General features: G+C 47.0%; 1 protein-coding gene across 8 annotated transcripts; it reads right to left on the minus strand.

The window, feature by feature from the left end:
* Positions 1-985: 985 nt before the first annotated feature.
* On the minus strand, positions 986-21,590 carry MOK (MOK protein kinase). 8 transcript variants are annotated; one of them, XM_077323727.1, is made up of 13 exons: positions 21,438-21,590; positions 14,074-14,188; positions 12,267-12,356; positions 10,407-10,477; positions 8,737-8,815; positions 8,383-8,431; positions 7,140-7,315; positions 6,935-7,036; positions 5,099-5,272; positions 4,698-4,809; positions 1,850-2,053; positions 1,647-1,763; positions 986-1,292 (listed from the first exon to the last, which is right to left on the minus strand). In XM_077323727.1, exons 1-12 carry the CDS (start codon positions 21,508-21,510, stop codon positions 1,683-1,685), a joined length of 1,326 nt encoding a protein of 441 aa, XP_077179842.1. In that variant the 5' UTR covers positions 21,511-21,590; the 3' UTR covers positions 986-1,292; positions 1,647-1,682. The 8 variants fall into 8 exon arrangements, 6 of the variants coding, with proteins under 6 accessions (XP_077179842.1, XP_077179841.1, XP_077179840.1 ...); XM_077323726.1 differs by having other exon boundaries at positions 986-1,086; positions 7,140-7,318; positions 21,438-21,589; XM_077323725.1 differs by having other exon boundaries at positions 7,140-7,318; positions 21,438-21,589.
* Between the last annotated feature and the right edge of the window lie 1,063 nt (positions 21,591-22,653).

Below are 22,653 nucleotides of genomic sequence, written 5' to 3' on the forward strand. Positions count from 1 at the left end.
AAATGGTCAGAACCTGGACGCTTTTCACAGGGGAAATACAACATCGTCAAGCTCTTAAGGACGGCGGTCCTCAAGGATTTAAACTTCAGCTGGAGGTGACTTTCCTCCCAAAGCTCAGCATGCAAGGGTGAGGCTAGTGAAAATGTCTAGGACCTTCTCCTTTTGCCGTTTCATTGGGATTCTCTTTTTGGTGGGATGTGTGTATGTGTGCTTGGCTTAGACACTTCTGTCCAGAACAAAATCAAAGTTTGTAAAAAATACGAATAGTCCCAAGGTTATCGATTCCCCCGCAGCCTAAGAATATTTTTCACGCTACGAAATTTGGGCATTTTACACGAATGCCTCTGACAGCGATTTCACCCCAGTGGAAAATGTACAGTGCTTCAGAGGCAGATGCACCCGGGCACCTTTGCTTTACGCCCTCTGGAGCCTGGCTTTTCTGGACAGGCACCACAGCAGCCTCGCGGCCAGGCTCTAAAAGGTAAGGCAGCAGCTAATCTGCCCGGCTGGTAATTATCCGCGTGGCGTTATTGATTTCCGGAATTAATTTTTTGCCGGTGTCTGTGATTCCTCCTGGTTCTGTGAAAGGTTTTAACTTATTTCATTGGGGAGGTCAGCGCGCGTGTCGATGGGTATTGACGTGGACGCACTACGAGGCTGGTGGATCACGACTGACGGCAAGAGCCATTAATGCTCGATGAAGAGAGAGTAGTGCCCGTAAAAGAGACCATTTCCCCTGCTTACAGAACGACTCTGGATGGAAGCAGAGTTCTCCCCCCCCTTTCAAAAAGGGACAACCGTGACAACATTTGATCAAACACCATTTTCATGGTCATGAACGGATCGTGTTTTAAAAAAAACAGAATCTGTTTACGTGGAGTGATTCCGAAGTGCTAACGGTTATGTCGACGGAGAAGGAGAAAAAAAATCCCCCAATAGTACTACTCAATACAACTGTCTCCTCTAGCACAGACAGACAAAAGACTCTTTGAAATTAGTCTGTATTGAACTATGTTGATAAGATACATCGCAGTCCACCTGACACGGCTGGTTTAGACGATTCATGCTTTCCGACGGCAGGATAACCTTTTGGAAGACAGCGACGTTTAAAACGGACGATCCTCTCATGAACATTTTCATGCAGTAAACACCTGCCTATTATATAGTTATTTTCGGGAGGCAGGCTGACTGCATTCGAATCAGGTGTCGTGACATAATCCAGAAGGTACTTTTAACAAGACTCAAGTCCTGAAACTACCGAACGACTGTCGGAGAGGTTGACTGAGATCTCTCTAGAGAGCACATGTACAAAAATACACAGATTCGGTCTTAACATCATAAATTAACATGTTTGAGCATTTTAATATAAAACTTGTTAACAATTTCGTTCCTACCAGTCCAGCACAGTTGAACAAGTATATGATCCACTTAAGGAGGGAAAGGAGGGTGTTTTTTTGTTTGTTTGTTTGTGGTGGTTGTTTATAAAGAACTTAAAAAAAAACATAAAGTGCATTCTGAGCTACGAAAATGGCGCTTACGGAGACAACCAAGTTTTTCTTAAAAAAAAAAAAGTACCAAAAGAACCGCTTGTTGTAACATCTTGCTGCAGCATTTGCAAAGATAAGGCACTACTGCTGATGTTGTACCTTTGAGAGCACGGAGCGCGCGGGGGATCCGGCCCGTCAGTAGCCGCCGCCTCTTCTCTCCAGAGCAGGCAAGTGGAACTGTTTCATGGGAGATTTAAACTCCTTCTGCTTTTCAGACTGTTGACGAGACAACAGAAGTTACAACCGGCTGTAATCTAGCTGCGTGCAATTGTAGCGTTAAGATAAGCAAGGCAGCGTTTTACCTTGCTGTCCGTCCCGAAACAGGTGATGGGCTGCAACACCTGGACAGGTCTGTTGGTTGCTGGTAAGGTAAAAATGGGCTGAAATGGAGGACTAGGGTAAGAAGCCAAGTGGTTTACTGCAGGAACGGTCAGTTTTGGCAACTCTACTGCAAAGGGAGGTCCGTGATGTCCCAGCGGATTCTCCTGAGCATTCCTCAGAAAATTCTTTTAAAACGAAAAAATAGAAAATTCAGCGTCTCAAAGTCGTATCTTTCGGTAGGTTAAATGTAGGTTTATGAAACGAAAAAAACCATCTGGCCCTGATCTGTGTTGATCTGGATATTCCCACATCTGCACTCCTGCGCTGACTCTCAAGACTTCTGCCTAATAGCGCTTTCGTATCGGTGGCCTTCGTAAGTGAGCGTGCCATGCGGAAGAACCATCCTGGCGGAAGTCATTAGACCAGTCCAGACACAACCGCAGAGGTGAGGAAAACTCTGCCCTAACTGGCATGTGGTGGAAAAGGGGGGGGGCTCTCAGTGCAAAGCAGTTGAGAATGATTGGCTGGCCTTAAAAAATGGGGTGCGTGATGGTAAGGTGGACACTTCTTGAGAAAATAGACTTGTATTCTTTTGTTTTGCTAACTGGAAAATGAATCCACTATTTCATCTAAGGCTTAGAGGTCCATCTAATTTTCTTAATGTGCTCCATTGCTGGGAGGGAATTACAAAGAAGCTAAGAGCTAAAGGGCCTTCCTGCAGCTGTCATTGAAACAGCATGAAGGAACAAAGAGTGCAGGTATATTACAAGCAGAACGGGGCAAACTGAAGGAGTGGACTGTCGGAGTGCCAAGAGGGAAATTTAAGTGCCAAGAGGGAAATTTCACTTTCCTCTCAGTTTGGGAAGTTTTAGCTAATCCTGGAGAGGTTACAATGTGTGCAGCTTGGGACATACTAAGGCTCAGATCCACTAGAACAGCGTTTTTCAACCCTCCTGCTGTTGTGACCCCTGCCATTGCGGTGGTGACCCAAAGAGGGTCATAGGATTGCATGCTGGCATGCCAGCCAGCACCCCTCCCTGCCACTGGCTGCCTCAGCTTTCCAAGATTTCCAGCGCATGCGCAACTCTATGACCCCCTTTGGGTTGCTGCCACCCTTTGGGTTGCCACCGCCAGCGGTTCTCAACCCCTTCCGCTTTGGGTCACCGAGGCCACCACCACCCCTCTGAAAGGGTGGATCCGACCGCCCTGGGAGTCGTAACCCCAGGTTGAGAACCATTGCACTAGAAGATTTCCGCATGTGCTAGGGTCCTTGTGCAAGCAAAAGTGTGGCGCAGCCCTGACATTGGCCCTGCGTGCTAAGGTCAACACAGTGTATCCTGATCTGTCTTCCCACTTGCAAGTACCAACTTTCTAGGCACTCTTGAGATTCAGGAAGGAAAACATTGGGTGCTGCACAAGATCTTGCGGAAGCAGAATTGCACCAAGTCCACTTCCCCTGATCCATCTCTGGATTCAAGGCTGTTCTGAATGGCATGGAGTCCTCTGACAGTAAAGAAGAGCCATGCCTAGTGCAGTGGCCTCTAATCTGGAGAACTGGGCTTGATTCCCTACTCCTCCACATGCAGTCAGGTGGGTGACCTCAGGGCTCTCTCAGCCTCACTTCACAGGGTGTCTGTTGTGGGGATAGGAAAGGGAAGGACATGGGAAGCTACTTTGAGACTCCTTTGGGTAGAGAAAAGCGACATATAGAGACCAGCTCTTCTTCTTCAGTAATATCAGGGCTCTCTCAGCCTCACCCACCCCACAGGGTGTCTGTTGTGGGGAGAGGAAGGGAAGGTGACTGTAAGCCGCTTTGAGACTCCTTCGGGTAGTGAAAAGCAGGGTCCAAAAATCAGCTTCTCTAAACAGATGCTGAATGGAAGCTGTTGCCAGTGTTGTTTCTGCAGCTGGGTCAGATGGCATTTGCTCTTCCTAACATGCCAACACTAGAATCCATTTAGCCCCGCCTGACCTGCCTGGCCCAGTCTCCTGGGGTCTTGGAAGCTAAGCAGGGTTGACCCTTCTTCTGTGAAGATTCAAGGGGTGGCAGGTCCCAGTGGCTGAGCGATAGGGTTGTGAGTGTCCTGCATAGTGCAGGGGGTTGGACTAGATGACCCAGGAGGTCCCGTCCAACTCTACGATTCTATGACTCTGGCTAGTATTTGGAAGGGGGACCTCCAAGGACTACCAGGGTCATGATGTGGAGGCAGGCAGTGCAAACCGCTTCCAAACCTTGCCTTGAAATCCCTACGGTGTTGCCATAAATCTGCCATGACTTGACAGCAGAAAAGAGATCCATGTAAATGGTCTGGAAAGGACGCTTTCTGGAGAAGCCTCCATGCTTGTTGGATCCCGTACCCAGAATCATTCTCCAGAAGTTACAAGAACAACCTGTTCACCTGAGCCCCAGACATTGTGCCTAAAGCTGGCCCAACGTCCTCTTGTGCAGGGGTAGTCAACCTGTGGTCCTGCAGATGTCAATGGACTACAATTCCCATGAGCCCCTGCTAGCTAATGCTGACGGGCTCATGGGAATTGTAGTCCATGGACATCTGGAGGACCACAGGTTGACTCCCCCTGCTCTTGTGTACTGCTCCCGTCTGTGTCATAATATGCCGAATACATGCAAAGCCTATCAGAACTGACAGCATCTGGATACAGCACAAATCCACCCCTGACACTCCCTCCCCCCAAAAAATGCCAAAGCCTTTGCAGCACATCCAGGCCGCTGATCAGATCACCCAGCTCAACAGACAAATGTTTTCCCAGTAAGGCAGAATGACACTGTTTTAAATAAGCTTATTAGTTATTCTTTGATTTAAAAATTACCTGCCTTTGATCCTCCTTTGAAATACGCCGCAAGCCGATGCAATCCCTTTCTAAGGGGCTTTCTGCTAATCTCATTTTTCTGTGCAAAGTCAGAGCTTGCTTCTCTGCAATCCTGTTTGGGGCAAAGCCAGACAGACCCCCACGTTTCAGTTTGACCGGCACAGACCGGAGAGTCGACTGTCACAGAGGTGTGATTGTTCCGTTATGCTAAGCGGCGATTAAAAAATGAAACGGTTAGCGGCCTTAATCCTTGTCAGGTAAGAGTCCGGGTTTTGATTGGCACCCCAGAGATTTAACAGGTTAAATACGGCCACGGGGCAGACAGCCTGCGGACGAACCCCGATCTCTGCATCTGCTGTGCGGCTCTGAGCCCGCCTGCGTGGAGAGTCTGCTCTGCTTACCTCAGTTCTCTGAAGTAAGGATGCTGCAGCGCTTCGCGGGCATCGATTCTGTCCTCGGGATCATACTGGATCATGGCATACATGAGCGCCAGGCTCCTCCTGGACAAGTTAGGCATAAGTGGAGAGATTCCTTTCCCTTTTCTGATGGGGAAGTCAAAGCTCATCACTCTTGACCTGCATTAAACCCAGGGAAATAGAGGGCAGTTCTGTCAAGTGACTCTCAGTATCATTGGGGGTCGGTGGGGGAAAGAACCTATGAAAGAGGGCTAACAAAACACAGACGTTAAAGTTCCCTTCTTGCTGAGCTCAGCTAAGCCCTGATTGATCATTGACTTGGTCCGACTGTGCTGCAACCTCTGCAAAATAGCCACATCTGCATGCCTGGTATGGTGGGCCATATTCTTCTAGGGAAGAGAGGGGAGGACCCAGGTCTCATGAGAGTCCTGCTCTTCCCTCCACATGGTCTCTGACCACTCTAGGAGCCAATCTGGCTGGCTGCCCAGGTTCATAACAGCCTGCCCTCATCAAGGAGGTCTCCTGAGGCTACCTGTCTTCATCTTGCCTCGAGGTTCTCAAAAATGCTGCCAAGGGCTGCTGGGCCAGCTACTATGCCAGGGTAGAGTGTTCAAAGCAGTCTGCCTCTTTTATTCTCTTTATATCTTTACAACAGCCCTGTCAATATTGTGGGTGAAGAGAATTGAGGCTGAGAGAAGCTCGCTGAAGGCTCCCCAGTGAGTTCATGGGAGAGAGGAGGTCTGAATTTCTCGGCTTCACAATTTGAATAAGTGTATCTAGCGCACAAGGTATTTCTAGAACGCCTACAGCTGCCTTATTTTGAGTTGGGCTACTGGTCTATTAAGGTGAGCATTGTCTATCCTGACTGACGGCAGCTCTCGGGTGCCTCATGTCCCGGGCTTTCACATCACCCACTGCCTGATTCTTTTAGCTGGAGATGGCAGGGATTGAACCTGGGACCCTCAACATGCAGAGCAGATGTTCTCTCACTGAGCCATGGTCCCTCCCTTAGCCACTCTCTACCACAGCTGGTGCATCATCTGTGCTCACCGGGGTGCTGTCTGATCAACTTTTAATACAAACAAAACAGAAAGGAAAAGGTGAATGTGACTTGCGGCTTGTCTTGGACCGTTTATGCACTGGAGGTTTCATGCCAGGCTGCAGGCTGGAGTTTTAGTCATGGCAGGTTGCCCCACCTCTTCCTGCGCCCACATGGGGGATCACTTGGCCTGGTGCACCTCATCCGCCCTCTATCTGTGCTCCTGATAGGGGGGTGGGGCAGTGAAGTTCCCAGTGCATAAATGGTCTTGGTGGGGGCTGGGAATCAAGCGGAGAGAAAAGGTGCGAAAACTCTGAAAACCTGTCAGGCACCTAGGAGCCATTTCTTGACCCTCTCCAGTCTTGCAGCCTTTAGACGATGCTTCTGCCATGCTTTGCCCTTCTGCACCAAGAATAACGCTTGGTTTTTTGAAAGCAAAAGTAGATGCTGAACAATCTGATGATGAGTTCAAGAGCTGCCATGATTTGTAAAGAAATCAGTGGAGTGATCATAGCTCAGGTCACGGTTCATGCCTACAGAAGCCCATGCCATGACAAATGAATTAGCTCAGCTATTCTAAATCAGGGCTGGCCAAACAGCGGCTCTCCAGATGTCCATGCACTACAATCACCGTGTGCTGGAAGGGGCTCATGGGAATTGTAGTCCATGGACACCTGGAGAGCGACAGTTTGCCCCCCTGACTTTGCTCTAAAAACTATAATTTTGTTACTAGCTTAAGAAAGATCTGGGCAAGTTTTAATTACAGCTGGTGCATTACTTACTGTTTGAACTTATTAAGAGTTTTCTTGGGAGGAGTACCTATAATTTCATGGATTTTTGAGATCTGGTCCAGTTCATTTGATCCAGGAAAGAGCGGGTGGAAACTGTAAACAAAAGGGAGGAACAGAACTGGCAGTGCTGATGAAAATGAAACTTTCTCCGTGGTCAGGAAGCCGGGCCTCTGACCCTCTCTGATTCAAGACGTACCTTGCAATTTCGTAGAACACGCAGCCAGCGCTCCACATGTCCATTTTGTAGCCATAGTAGCCGTCGGTGAGAAGGCATTCTGGTGCTCTGTACCAACGCGTAGAGATGTATTCTGTAAAGGGCTGTTTGGAATGTATGCTCCTGCAGGATCCAAAATCCCCTAATTTCAGAAGATCCTGCTGCAATGAAACAGTTGTGCATTTCAAATGAGAAGGATTATTTTTTTTTTAAGGAGGGTTTCTTGTTAGCCGGGACATCCGTCTGCTTAGGCAGTCTCCAGGGTTGGGTGTACAAATGAGTCTGTGACCCAGGAATGGGGGGGGGGGGAGGGAGCAAGCTTGGTCATTGCTTCGGGGATGGTGGGGATTTTTAAGTCTTTTATTAGGTTTTGTATGAGGATTTTAGAATGTGACCCGCCACAAGTCACTTTGTGAGAGTGGTGGGATATACATTGAAACAGGAAGGAAGGAAGGAAGGAAGGAAGGAAGGAAGGAAGGAAGGAAGGAAGGAAGGAAGGAAGGAAGGAAGGAAGGAAGGAAGGAAGGAAGGAAGGAAGGAAGGAAGGAAGGAAGGAAGGAAGGAAGGAAGGAAGGAAGGAAGGAAGGAAGGAAGATTTTGAGCCTAAGTTCTTATTAGTGTCCCTTACAGGAAATGGTACCCATCCCCCATTTTAATTAATATTGTGGGCTAGTAGTAGCTTGTTGAGGTCTGCAGTAATTGTGTACAATATATGGGCCCAGGGGAGATATGTGAAAATGTACAGCCTTGAGTGTTAACATTTCAGGGACCCTTGCAGAAGATGCAACAGAAACCAGATTGGCTGCTCTGAAATGAGAAAATTCCGTAACAAAAAAATAGACTGGCTATTTTTATCAACCGTGACAGAAAATACATGGCCTGTCAAAAACTGGAAAAGGAGTGGGGACAATACTATCGGGTTTCTAAAAGGAACCTCAAACATGACTGCTGGGACAGCGTGGTCCTATGCAGAGTTACACCCTTATGAGTCTCCTGAAGTTAGTGGGTTTAGAAAGGGTGTGTCTACTTAGGATGGCACTGCATGTTCCCTTAGGAGTGCCTTTTTCTCCACACTGGAGCATGATACATTTTGAAATCCCAGCTCTGGAGCAAGAACACATCGTTCCAACGATTTTGGTGAAGATTCAATGCAACTATTCATAAGAGAGGTTTTGGCCGGAAGCCATATCTTGTTTATACTAAAACATTACCCAGCACGACCTACCTTTATTAATATGTTTTCTGGTTTCACGTCTCTGTGGAATATTCCGTTCCTATATCAAGAGAAGAACTGAGAGACAGCTAAGCAAGTACTCGTACACCAAAGCCAGTCCAAATAGACACCCCACCCCCCTGATTTTCAGGATACGTGCACCCCCCTACCCCCATCTAACCTCTTGTACCTCTTCTGGAAAACTGGAGCAGTGCCCAGGGTGGTGCAAGAGCAGCAAAAGGCTGCAGCGAGGACAAATCAACAACCCTATGCGCATGCACAGAAATGCACCTTAGGAACGCAGATCCCAGCCCACTTCAGTAGGCAGACAGTACTTTTTGCAACAACAAAAAAATGCAAGCCTACCTATGCATGTGATCAAGAGACTTGCATAGCTGATACATGTAACTCATGATTCTTCGTTCAGGCAATGGCTTTTTCCTCCCTAGATTTTGAATGAGTGAAATTAAAGAGTGGACGCTTCATAGTTTTACACAAAGATCACTTTCAGCTGTTACAGTTTACTATCATTTTAAGTTACGCTGGTGGTGTTAAGCTGCACTTTCCTATGATCTGCAACATTTTAAACCCACTTCTTCTCCAAGAAGGCTTGCGGTGGCCTATGCAATACTTGCACCATCCACTGAATGATCCTTATGATGATCCTATGAGGAGATCATTTTCTCATCCCTGCCAATTTGAATGGAAAAGCCCTGTTTGGATTTTGCTTCTCCCCTGTGAGACTTGAACACAATGCTGGAGAAAACCCTGCGGACCACACAGGACTTTACCTCCTAGTCATTCTGTCTTGATGAGAAGGAGATTGTAAAGGAGGAGTCTATGGCTTCCTATGTAGACAGAGGGAAGGCAAGCCACACTGTCATGTTTCTCTTTCCACAGCTTCCTTATTACAGAACAAGAAAGCATCGTAGCCTTGAAAACAGAACAGGTGCTCACTACCAGAAGGGCCCTGGCAGGGATACCATATATTTGTCACTATGATTCCTGTTCCCTGTTTGCTGCCTCTTTCTCATTGCTACCTGCCCCCTACTTTCCAGCACGCAACCTCTGCAGTTGGATCGGAGGTGTTTGCTCCGTATTGCAGAACTCTTTGCTGTCGCATACTGGGAAGGAAACACCATGTATGGTGTAGGCAAAGGGTTGGATCCAAAGGTCATTTTCCTACCAGCAGAAAGCAAAGGCAATTTTTACCAAATCCCCTTCCCAATTTGCTCCTTGCACTGTTCCTGATCGTCCCCCTGTCTCTTCCCTGCCAAGAGCAATTTGTTTGCAAGGTAAGTGGGCTACAGTAGAAGAGGAAGATGAATGACAATCCCTCCCCATCACCACCACCCCTGGCAAAAATGTCATATGCTGGAGAAAGTGACCTTTGGATCCAACCCAAAGCAGGTGCCTCCATAAAGTTTTTAAAAGAGTACAGTTGATGACCAGCGTTTTAATAATGTTGAGTTGGCTTCAACCAGCTTTTTCGCTGATGAAAAATGTGTGTGTGTGTGTGTGTGGTGGGGTGGGGCGGTCCTTGAGTAACTACCAAAACAGGGATCTTCACTTACAAAAGCCACAGGAGATGGAAGATGTTGTAGAAGAAGAGCTGATTCTTATATGCCGCTTTTCTCTACCTGAGGGAGCCTCAAAGTGGCTTACAGTCACCTTCCCTTTCCTCCCCCCCACAATAGACACCCTGTGAGGGTGGTGAGGCTGAGAGAGCCCTGATATTCCTGCTCGGTCAGAACAGCTTTATCAGGTCTGCATGTGGAGGAAGAGCAGGGAATCAAACCCGGCTGCCAGATTAGAAATCTGCACTCCTAACCAAGGTCACCCAGCTGGCTGCATGTGGAGGAAGAGCAGGGAATCAAACCCGGCTGCCAGATTAGAAATCTGCACTCCTAACCACTACACCAAGGTGGATGGGAATTAGGTAAGACTGAAAGGGAAAGCTGGTTGAATCCCATCCATCCTGCTCATTTAACTAAATGCGAACAATATTTTTAGCTGTCATAGCGCAGCCCACCTACCTTTTATCAGTTCATATATGTTCATGTCCATAAGTTCACAGATTAATGCAACAGCACCAGCTTTCTTGTCACTAAAAGGGGGAAAAAAACAGTTTTAATGTTAACGACATGAAAACAGGAGGTTTCTCTTACTTCTTTGGGTTTGCTTTTTTTCCCCTCCTTTGCAAAAAGGCCAGCCTTGCCACCATGGCATTTATTGGTGGCAAGAGAGGGAAAGCGGCATGGCATAGCCTGGTCTTGTTAGATCTCGGAAGCTAAGCAGAGTCGATACTTGGAAGGGACACCTCAGCTTAATCACTCGCCTTGAAAGCTCCTTGCAGGGACGTCATACACACATTTATTTATGGCAGGGCTTCTTAATGGCCCTGGAAGTTTCCTGCATGGATGGGAGTTAAGGAACTTTCTAAAATTTGTTAAACATTTCTTGGGTGATATGACCGTAGATGGTCATGTTGACCCCCACAATGGTTAATGATGGGCTTGAAAGGGGCGGGGAGGGGAAGGGTCCCAGGTAGGCGTGTACACAGCTATGCTTCCCAACCCTATTCTGCACTATCATACCACTTCTGAGGTTTCTTGAAAAGGTGAGAAAGGCTGATTTATGGTGATGATTTTCGGCTTAATTTTTAAACATCTGCCTGAATATCCAGTAACAGGTTCTGTCCTGCTAGAGCAGGGATGGCTAAACTGTGGCTCTCCAGGTGTCCGTGGACTACAATTCTACATGCTGGCAGGGGCTCATGGGACTTGTAGTCCATGGCCATCTGGAGAGCTACTTTGGCCACCCCTGTACTAGAGTCCCTTGGCCCCAGATCATCCTTGTTGCTCTCCTCTGTACCCTTTCAATTTTATCTACGTCCTTCTTGAAGTGAGGCCTCCAGAACTGCACACAGTACTCCAGGTGTGGTCTGACCAGTGCCGTATACAATGGGACTATGACATCTTGTGATTTTGATGTGATGCCCCTGTTGATACAGCCCAAAATGGCATTCGCCTTTTTTACCGCTGCATCACACTGCCTGCTCATGTTTAGTTTACAATCCACAAGTACTCCAAGGTCTCGTTCACACACAGTGTTACCTAGAAGCATATCCCCCATCCAGTAGGCATGCTTTTCATTTTTCTGACCCAGATGCAGAACTTTACACTTATCTTTATTAAATTGCACTTAAGAATCAGGGTAGTTGCCTCAAATATTAATCGGATTGGTGTTGCTGAAATGAACATCTGGAAGACTTTCCTGACAGTTAGAGCGGTTTCTCAGTGGAACAGGCTTCCTTGGGAGGTGGTGGGTTCTCCATCTTTGGAAATTTTAAAACAGAGGCTTGATAGCCATCTGACAGAGAGGCTGATACTGTGAATGTTCAAGGGGGTGGCAGATGACAGTAGATGAGGGAGAGGGTTGTGAGTGTCCTCCATAGTGCAGGGGTTGGACTAGATGAGGTCCCTTCCAACTCTATTATTCTATGATTCTATGAACACAGGAAGCTGCCTGATCCTGAATCAGATCCTTGGCCCATCAAAGCCAGAATTATCTATTCAAGTCACCAGCAGCTCTCCAAGGTCTGAGGCTGAGGTCTTTCACATCACCTCCTTCCTCATCCTTTAAAAATAATTGGAATTACTGGGGATTGAACCTGGGACCTTCTGTATGCCAAGCAGATGCTCTGCCAGTGAACCACAGCTCCTCATTAAGTAATGATCAAGCCCCCTCCACAATTTATTTTAAAGGCAGTCCTGAGCCTCTGGGGGAAGGGCGGGGTATAAATGTAAAAATAAATCCATTTCTTTAAAAGCAAAATCACCAGTGAAGCATAAACAAGATATAGGAAGGGGTAAAAAAACACATACAGTACTTACAATATCACTTCATGCAACGTTAGAATGTTTTGATGTGGATTCAGTCGTCTCAGCGCTTGTATTTCTCTCAGGTTGTTCACATGTTCGAGACTAAATACAGTTTAAAATCAGAAAATCGGGCTAGACAGTCCTCTTGTACGAAAGAATAATACTGTTTTCTTTATGGTAGTCTCTGCATTTCTTGGGTCAGATCATGTAGATATAAGCTCAAGATGGGTAGCTGTGCTAGTATGTCTGTGATAGGGAGGCCCAAGGGAGGTGTGTCTGGCCTCGACCAGGGCCAGGGCCTTTATGGTCCTGGACCTGACCTAGTAGAATGAGCTCCTGGAAGAGCTGAGGGCCCTGCAGGAACTTTCCCAGTTCTGCAGGGCCTGCAAGACGGAGCTCTTCCACCAGGTATTTGGTTGAGCGATTATGATCTAAGGGCCCTCATAGCTGTAACATCTATCTCCCGATTTATCTGCTCAAGGCACAAGGGGTCTCTTGAATTTGGATAGTGGGTGGGGGGTCTGGGGGGACTGGATTGCTGCCACTATTGTTTTAAGGGCTGGGTTTTTTTATGTTTTATTGTGGGGATCTTTTATTGTAATCCACCATGAGCTGGTTAGTCCAGGAATAGTAGTAAGTAAGTAAGTAAATAAAGAGCACCTTAAAAACTAACAAAATCTGTGGCAGGGTATTGAGCAAAGAAATGCTTCTGAATCATAAGAACATAAGAGAAGAGATCCATGTTGGATCAGGCCAATGGCCCATCTAGTCCAACTCTCTGTGTCAAACATTGGTCAAAACCTAGGTGCCATTAGAAAGTTCACCAGCAGGGTCAGAATTCCAGAAGCCCTCCCAGTGTTGCCCCAAACACCAAGAATACAGAGCACCACTGCCCCAGACATAGAGTTCCATCCATACTTTGTGGCATATAGCCACTGATGGACCTCTGCTCCGTATAGTGGTCCAATCCCCTATTGAATGCTTATAGCCACCACCACTTCCTGTAGCAGTCAGTGAGTCATTTAGACCAGGGGTAGTCAACCTGTGGTCCTCCAGATGTCCATGGACTACAATTCCGCAAACGCTGGCAGGGGCTCATGGGAATTGTAGTTCATGGACATCTGGAGGACCACAGGTTGACTACCCGATTTAGACCGTTTACGCACTGGGAACTTCACTGCCCCAGCTCCCATGTAGGAGCACAAATCAGGGCGGATGCAGCCCAGCATGAAACCTCCAGTGTGCAGCGGACTCACAAAATTCTGATAGTCTTTAAGGTGCTCTTGGGCTCTTGCTCTTTTCTACTAGATATAAGCAGAATTAAACAAAAAAACACACACACAACGCAATGTTGGCTGCACACAATTGTTGGCCTGTGCTGGGATTTGATGGTTTGTTTTTTTATCCTGGCAACAGCTTGCATCAGAACCCCCTTGAGATGTTCCCCTGCAGTCCGAAAGCCACTGATGTTGATCTCTGGAAGACAGGCTGTGCAATCTGAGCTCTATAGATGGTCCTCTTATTCTGTTTCCATCAGGCATATTTTACACGCAGGGTGAGCCCTGTCCTGCTGGCACATTTAGACCGCCTCTGCAACTACCCTGATTTCTCAACCACGTGAAGAGGGAGAAGTCTGGATATTCATATTGATAACCCTTGAAGCAAGTAAGATGACAGCGTTACTCACCCACAGGGATTTTGTGCTGCATTTTTAAATATTCAGAATCCACTTTAAAACCATTTTTATAAGGATGGTGAAAGGAATTTTATGAAATTTGAGGCTAATATTTAAAAAATTGAAAATACTGTTTGTGCTTACCTTTCAAAATGCTGTTTCATTTGCTTACAAGCGTAATATTTTCCATCTCTCAGACACTGTATCTTCAGAACATCGGAAAAAGTTCCCTCACCAATTTTACCAATTGTTTTGTATTCTAAAAAGAGCAGCAAGACTAGGTTTTAGTGCAGACTGCGAGCTTATTGCCTTTAAAATAGCTTAAGAACATTCTGCTTTAGAAAACAATTGCTGCTGTGGTTTACTGATGGGATACTCATTTTCGGTCTAGAGATTCAGCAAAGTGAGTCCTTTGAACCCAACTCTCCATGATTGCTATCACTGTCAAAAGCTAAAGTTACATCTTTCATTAATGCATAACAATTCTGAGAAGTACAGCACTCACTACGGTATGTGACGTGGAAATATCATGTCCAGTGATGAATTAATTCCCCGGATCCTAAGTGCACCTTAAATTCCTATTAAGCCAAGCATGGATAGTCATTTTCTTCCACAGTAGTTCACAGAATTAAAATGCTAATCAGATACGTGCCTAGTTGGTATTCAGAAGTTCAGATTCGATGTGAATTCATGCCAGAGACAAGTTACAGACCTGCAAAAAACTTGACAATTATAGGGTTTTATTAAGTGGGCATTTATTGGGCTGATTTTGTCCTCTTGGGAATTTCTATAACATCTGTATCAGTTCACAGCTTGAGTAAGATTTTGTGATCTCCCACTGAACTAAAATAATTTTTTCTTACCTCTTATGTTTGGCTAGCCCAGGGGCAGTCAAACTGTGGCCCTCCAGATGTCCATGGACTACAATTCCCATGAGCCCCTGCCAGGCTCACGGGAATTGTAGTCCATGGACATCTGGAGGGCCACAGTTTGACTGCCCCTGAGCTAGACTCTAGTTTATTTTATCACTATTCTTTATCCATTTTACAATAAGTACTTGCAGAGCCATACTTTCTGCCCAATGATCTTCTGAATTAGAAAGCAGAAGGGAATCTCTAGTGTTCTTCTGTGCATCGGTTCTACAGCAACTGCTTCTAAAACAATAGTAGTCACTCCATGGCTCACAAGTACCCTCAACCTGAAGAGCCATGTGACTACTATTGCAGGTCAGACTTGTGAAACGGAACAGAGTGCAAGCATTTGAGTTCTCCACAACTCTTTATAAGGCTGGATGTTAAATCCTTCCTCATGTTGAGGCTACCCTTCCAGTTGGACTCTAGCATTCCAAGGAACAGGATGGCTAGGACCTCTCTCTAAGAAGGAAGTCACTAGCCAGCCACTACCCTCACCAGGCAAAGGTCTGGCCCATTTCCCTGAAGCATGGAGCAGATGCCTGTTGGGGAATGGTGCTCAGAAGAGCTGGGTGATGTTGGGCTTGCCACAGCACTGATAAAGCTTGTTCTGACTGAGCAGGAATATCAGGGCTCTCTCAGCCTCACCTCCCTCACATGGTGTCTGTTGTGGGGAGAAAAAGGGAAAACAAAATGCCTGTATATTTGTACTATACCACAGCAACACAATTTGCATAGTTGCGCTAAATGAAACTCAAATACTTTGGCCACCTCATGAGAAGGAAGGACTCCCTGGAGAAGAGCCTAATGCTGGGAGCGATTGAGGGCAAAAGAAGAAGGGGATGACAGAGAATGAGGTGGCTGGATGGAGTCACCGAAGCAGTCGATGCGAGCTTAAATGGACTCCGGGGAATGGTAGAGGACTGGAAGGCCTGGAGGATCATTGTCCATGGGGTCGCAATGGGTCAGACACGACTTTGCACCTAACAACAACAGTTGCGCTAATGTACAACGAACATCCCTGTCCTTTGCATTCAAGTACTGGCGAAACTTCCTTTGCTATCTATTTTTTGTGCTACTAGTTGGTCTTAAAGGTGCTGCTGGACTCTAAATTAGTCCCTGGAACATTTCTATACAACCTCCACTACTTTCTCTTTGGGCATTGGTCAGTTTAAGCCTTGTGTAGGCACACAGAAAGAGCCTCTTGTGGTGCAGGGTGGTAAGGCAGCTGACATGCTGTCTGAAGCTCTGCCCATGAGGCTGGGAGTTCGATCCCAGCAGCCGGCTCAAGGTTGACTCAGCCTTCCATCCTTCCGAGGTTGGTAAAATGAATACCCAGTTTGCTGGGGGGTAAAACGGTAATGACTGGGGAAGGCACTGGCAAACCACCCCCTATTGAGTCTGCCATGAAAACGCTGGAGGGCATCACCCCAAGGGTCAGACATGACCCGGTGCATGCACAGGGGATACCTTTACCTTTAGGCACACAGACCAGGAAGGGATCCCAAGGGTCATCTAGTCCAAATCCCAGCATAATGCAGGAAATTCACAGCTACCCCTCCCCCCAGTGACTCCTTGTTTAATGCCTAGAGGAAGGCAAACTATCTCCAAGATCCCTGAGCCAATATGACCTGGAGTAAAATTCCTTCCCTGCCCCAAAATGACAATTGGCATTACCATGGACATATCAGAAAGGGCCACGTGAGTTGAGCACCGGCTCAATCCCTTCGTGACCTCCTTCTCATGATCTGCCTAAATTCAAAGTGAGTCATAAAATCAGCATTGTTGTAAGAGGGCCGTTCCGCCTCTGCATAAAAACCTCCAAAGGAGGGCCCAACACCTCCCAAGGAAGCCTTTTCCACTGGCAAACTGCTCTAATTAGCTTTTGAAAAACACTGTATCCCTTCAAGCTATCTTGTGTGTTCATAGCTCACCAGCCATCCTTCAGTCCAGGCAGAATGGACGTAGGATGGTGAGGAAAAGGTCACGGAAGGCATAAAGGGAGAAAAGCTCATCCGCATACAACAGCCAGGCTGGGTGACTTGTGACTTAATGGGATTAGGTAGGACATCAGTCACAAGCGATGTGAGATCTCGTAAAACACCAGACAGCCACATTAGCCAGGTATATCAGGTCACCCGTTTAAGGCAGACTGTCTGGCCACACCCCTTTCATTCTGAGGCACTGTAATTCCGGGTTTGTGGGCACTGCAACATCTGAAATGTGTGAGCTCCTACCTCACTCTTTTGAGAGCACTGCTTGGAAAGGCCTGGGGCCACCCTACAAAATCTGGGTCCCTTCCACTTTGCTTCCAAAACTGTGGCCCCCAAGGGAGATTACCTTTGCACTGCAGCCCTTCCTAAATACATTTCCTAAAAGCTAACCCTGTATGTATACGTGTGCTCAGAATTTTGCGGGTCTTACTCTCATATAAGAGAGATTCAAGTGGGTAGCCATGTTGGTCTGTCTGAAGCAGCACAACAAAATCAGAGTCCAGTGGCACCTTTGAGACTAGGAAGAGTCCTTGCACTCAAAAGCTCACGCCTGGAATAGATCTTTGTTGGTCTTAAAGGTGCCACTGGACTCGCATATAGGAGCTGAGCTTTATTTGAATGGCTTTCATTGAAATAAACAGGACAGTCAACAAAAAGCTGATGTACCTAGACGGCTATTGCAATTCTAAACAAAGGATCAGGGGAAGCGTGTTTGTAGCGGCTATAATTCAGTCATACACCATATGGTTCATAAACTTTGTAACTTCAAGCAAAGATTTTCAGGTAGCATAGCAAGAAAATATCCACCTCAGTCCCTGGAGAGCAGACAATGCCTTGCTGGGAGGACTAATGTTGTTTTTCTTATCAGAAAGACTGTGAAAAAGACACCAAGTATTATGGGTGTGTGTGCAACAGTTGTAGTTTCAGACTGTGCATTGTGCAGTGATCTTGATCGGATCAGTTGCATTAGCTGAGCTCAGTAGGGAGAACTGTTGTGGTCACAATGTGCTGCTGGGGAATACCTGACACTTAATAACATTCTGTTTAGATATCAGAGCAGATCAGGCCTTTCGTTTAATTAAAAGCACATCTAACCTGCCCTTCCACCTTTACAGATCCCCAGGGTGGTTCACAGGTTCCAAACAGTGTAAGAACCTGTCCAGAAAACACCACACAGGGTTTTTTATGTGAAAAACAGACCTAGAAGCCAGTTGAGAGATGAAACGGATAAAGAAAATGCCAATGAATCCAAATAGAGTGGTGTGTAATTAGCCCACAGTCTAAGCAGAATTTACAGGTTTGAAGGCTCTCTCAAAGATGATGATGATGATCATCATCATAATTATTATGTTTAATTTTATAGGCTGGCCCTCTCCGCGAGCAGGCTTGGTGCAGCTTACAGTAAATTTAACAGTGACATGAGTAATACTAAAACATTACAGTTTAAAATTATCTGTCACTATTCCTTTCCCATAGCTCCCATGGCATTCTATATCAGTTTTTCAAGCCTATGGTGGGAGGTCTTTCTGTGCAGGGGATAGTCCAGTTATGCTTGGAGCGGCTGAAATAAGAGAGACTAGGTGGAGGGAGACCCATAGTTGTTCTCGTTTTGTCCTGGGCTTCAACCATTGGCCCAGTGGAAGAGCACTGTTTTATAGACTGCAGAACTTTGGTAGCTCCATCAGGCCCTGGATCTCCACTGGTATCTCATTCTACCACATAGATCCAGTGCTGATTAAGCCCTGGCTCCAGTTGAGTCAAATTTGTTTGTGGCCAGGGATCACCAGCAAATATGTATTTGCAGATTGTGGTGTTCTCTGGCGAACATACTGGGAGAGGTGGTCCTGTAGATACACAAGGTCCAGACCACATAAGATTAAAGATGACAATCTCCAGTACATGGCAGGAGGCCAAGATGAGATGGGATCAGGTAGCTGTCTTCTAGAAGGGCATTCTAGAATCTTGTCGCTCCTGTGATAGACTTTTCCCTTGTAGCCACTCACAGTATTTCAGGTGATGGAAGCACATAAAGTAAGGTATCCAAAGGGAATCATGGAGTCCAGATAGGTAGAACTATACCGGGAAAGGCAATCTTTGTGCTACAATAGCTCCAGACTTGTCTAGGATGTTAAAGACCACCGTTAGTTCTCTGGGCTCAGAAACAAACAGAAGATGGGACAGTAGTCATTTGCTCCCAGCATTACAGCAGCAACATTTTGATTGAGCAGCATTTTCCAGACATTCTTCTGAGTATAGTACATAGACCCTATCTAGTCTATGTGTCACAAAGGCATGTGTATGAAGAAGGGTTGGTTCTTATACACCGCTTTTCTCTACCCAAAGAAGGCTCAAAGCGGCTTACAGTTCCCTTTCCTCTTCCCACAACAGACACCCTGTGAGATGGGTGAGGCTGAGAGAGCCCTGATATTGCTGCTCAGTCAGAACAGCTTTATCAGTGCTGTGGTGAGCCCAAGCTGGCTGCATGTGGGGGAGTGTAGAATCGAACCCGGCATGCCAGATTAGAAGTCCGCACTCCTAACCACTACACCAAACTGGCTCACCAAACTGGTATCCATGGCTCAAGCCCTCCATTCTTGAAAGGAATGCAGCTGGCCAATGAACAATCCTAAAACAGCATATTCAAGACTCAGGTTTTTTAAACAGGAGTCTTCATAGACCGTATGGCCACCAAGTGCATTGGACTGAAAACATGGTAAGTATAGGTTTACTCATTTGGAACTGAGAGAAATTGGCTGGTGGAGCAATAAGAATTAAAGGGGCAACACATTGCATTTCAATCCATGCCCAGCTAAATGTAAGAGGATTTTATTTTATTTTAGCCATATAAGATGTGTCCTTAATCTTTATTCAGTTCTTAAGAATCAGGTTTATAAACGAAGCCAAGTTAATTAAGTTCTAGTTCATTAGGATCAAGGTACTGTGCTTTTCCTGAGTGGCATGGAATGGAAATCTTTTAAATAACTATTCCGTTGCTTCACATTTCATCACATTGAAAAGCTTAATGCCGTGTGACTGATTTCTTTTCAAGTTCACATGAGTTTCTTTAATCTTTCCTATTTCTGCCTACATGTCCTCTCACACATACGTTTCCCCCCAAATGCTCACATCCTCCATTGCTAGCACCACAAACTCATTATTAGAGCTAGTGTTACATACCAAACTAATTTGGGACAGAGAAAAATGGGGGAAAAGAAAGAGGACAAGGTGTTAACGTTGTATTCATTTATTTACAAGATTTATACCCCTATACTAAGATGACTAAGCATGTCTCAGTTGGTCTACTCAGAATCCTACTCAGCTGTATGCAGTGGGACTTAAGAATTCTTAGGCTTGCAGTGTAAGTTGTCTCTTTCTACTAGGGTACACTGTGCAACAAAAGGGTACACTGTGCAATTGTTACACAAAAAGAAAATCCCATGTAGTGGACCAGAGTCAATATAAAACAATCTATGTATAATTTCAATTTTTCTAATTTGCTCGAAGAATCCCATGTGGATTATTTAATATTTGATGTCCGTATATTCAGTTTTAGAAGAATAATTACACTGAAGATCAGCTGATCGAAACATCAGCAATTCATTTTCCAATATACCCAAAGATTCTCCAAGCAAACAGTCCTGAACAATTTGAGTCCAATAGCACGTTTAAGTCCAAGAAAGATTGATTCAAGGCGTGAGCTTTCGAGTGCATGCACTCGAAAGGTCACGCCTTGAATCAATCTTTCTTGGTCTTAAACATGCTATTGGACTCAAATTGTGTTGTGCTGCTTTGGACCAACACGGCTACATACTTGAACATCAGTTTTTATGCATAGACTTTATTATATTGACTCTAGTCCATCACGTGGGATTCTTTCTACTAGGGGCCAGTGACTGATTGTCACATTTGGGCAGAGTGGGTCCCCAAAAGAAACCCTTGTTTTTCCTTTTACCCAGAAAGGGTGTGTGTGTGTGTGTGTGTGTGTGAACACGGTGGGACCATGTCCCCAAATGCACAACTTTTGCATAGCCATTGGGGGAGGTGCAGGGGCACATCCACGCCCCCTTCCCCCCCCCCCATTCCTGCCCTTCCACATAGGCCTGCCTCTCTTCACCGTCCAACGCGGGTCCAAAGCTAAGGACTCATCCAGGGCCCCCCGTCCAGGGGCAGGCCTCTGGATCCCCGCTGCACGAGCCGACCAGGCCCACGCCCCCTCCCCACTCTCCCCCTGGCCGAGGTCCTGCAGCTCTTGCCCTTCCTTACTTTGCATCCTCCGCTCGCTTTTCCCTGGGCGCCCGCCGGGTGGGGCCGGGCCGGGCGGTGGGGAGGGGGTGGGTGGCGAGGACGCGGTCCCCTCTGCGGCTCCAAACCCCCTCCCCACGGCGGAGCTGTCAGCACGCCATGTTGTCTCCCCGTCACCCTGGCAACCCCAGAGCGTCGCGCTCTCCCTCAGCCCGGGGGCGCGACCGTGTCAGCCCCGCCCCCTTGCCCGCCCGCCCGCCCGCGGGGCGGCGCAAACGCAGTGGGCGCCGTCCTCCGAACCTCTGCACACACCTCCTCTCACCTCTCCCGCCCCTAGGGTGACGCAAGCGCAGTGGCTCACCTCCGCCCTCTCCTATTAACTGCGGGAAACACAAGGTGGTCTTCATGATCGCGGGGCTTCGGCGTTCGCGCATGCGCGCTGGCGGGCTCGAGCCTCGCCCCGACGCCTCCCGGCTTTCTCCTTGCGCTGAGGACGCTCGCTGTGCGCAGTCGCCGTCGCCGTCGCCGCTCCCCAGTGCCCTTAGAGATTCACCCTCGCCGGCTAGCCTTTGTGCACATGCGCAGTGTCTCATGTCTGCGTCTATAATAGTGTTTCTAGCTGGGTGGAGGATTGAGGGCGGTTTTGCTCTGGTAGAATTCCTCACTTTTTAGGTTGCCAACTCTGGGTTAGCAAATACCTGTAGGTTTTGGAGCGGGATGAGGGTGGGGCTGGAGGGAAGGAACCTCGACAGGGTACAATAGTATAGAATCCGCACTCCAAAACAGCCATTTTTTCCAGGGGAACTGATATTTGTAGAACAACTGTAATCTCCAGGCTCCACCTGGAGGTTGGCAATCACAACCTGGGATATCAATCTCCTCCTCCTCACCCACCCCGGTCTCATGAAGCTAAGTGTGTGTATATATAAACATTTATTGTCTGCCTTTCTCACTTGGACCCAAGACGGATTACACAGTGTGAATCCATGCCAATTGACAGGATGGGACATTCAGTAAACAAGGAGGGTGGTAGAACCAGTCCGAAATCTAAAAACAACTGATCTCATACCAGTTATTGCCTTACAGACCAGCCAGGTATATAAGCTTTCGTGAACCAAAGCTTCTTTCCTCCGCTGTACCTTTCTGACCAAGAGAGATTATACTGAGGAAAGTTTAAACGCTGGGAAATTCTGTTCGCCTCTGAGACTGGTTTAAGGTCACTTCGTAAACGTCACGGCAGAGGCGGGATCTGAACCCAAGCCTTCAAGACCCTAGTCCAGAGGTGGCCAAACAGTGGTTCTCCGGAAGCCCTCCCCACCCACCCACCCCAAAGCATCCATCCCCTCCCTGTCGCCTAGACTGAGGCCAATTGTCATTCCAGGAGATCGCCAGGCACCAACTGGCAGCCCTACAAGTTCCGCTTGCACCCGAACTCCTTTCCCTGCTCTCCCACGCCAGATGACGCTTTCAGTACTGTTCAATTTATCATGTTATCTGTACTGTTTTTATTCCAGCTCCATGTAAACCGCCCTGAGCCTCAGGGGAGGGCGGTATATAAATGTAATAAATAAATACAT

This window comes from Paroedura picta, chromosome 2 (assembly GCF_049243985.1).
Source record: "Paroedura picta isolate Pp20150507F chromosome 2, Ppicta_v3.0, whole genome shotgun sequence".
NCBI classification, from domain to species: Eukaryota; Metazoa; Chordata; class Lepidosauria; order Squamata; family Gekkonidae; genus Paroedura; species Paroedura picta.

What these genes read in the sequence shown, in the direction of transcription:
- MOK (XM_077323726.1), bottom strand. Translation starts at nt 21,510, where the DNA reads ATGCGCGAACGCCGAAGCCCCGCGATCATGAAGACCACCTTGTGTTTC. An exon ending in ATGAAACAGCATTTTGAAAG is followed by an intron (nt 12,357 to 14,073) that starts GTAAGCACAAAC and finishes AACTGTATTTAG; the next exon opens with TCTCGAACATGTGAACAACC. An exon ending in ACTCTTAATAAGTTCAAACA is followed by an intron (nt 5,273 to 6,934) that starts GTAAGTAATGCA and finishes GGTTTAATGCAG; the next exon opens with GTCAAGAGTGATGAGCTTTG.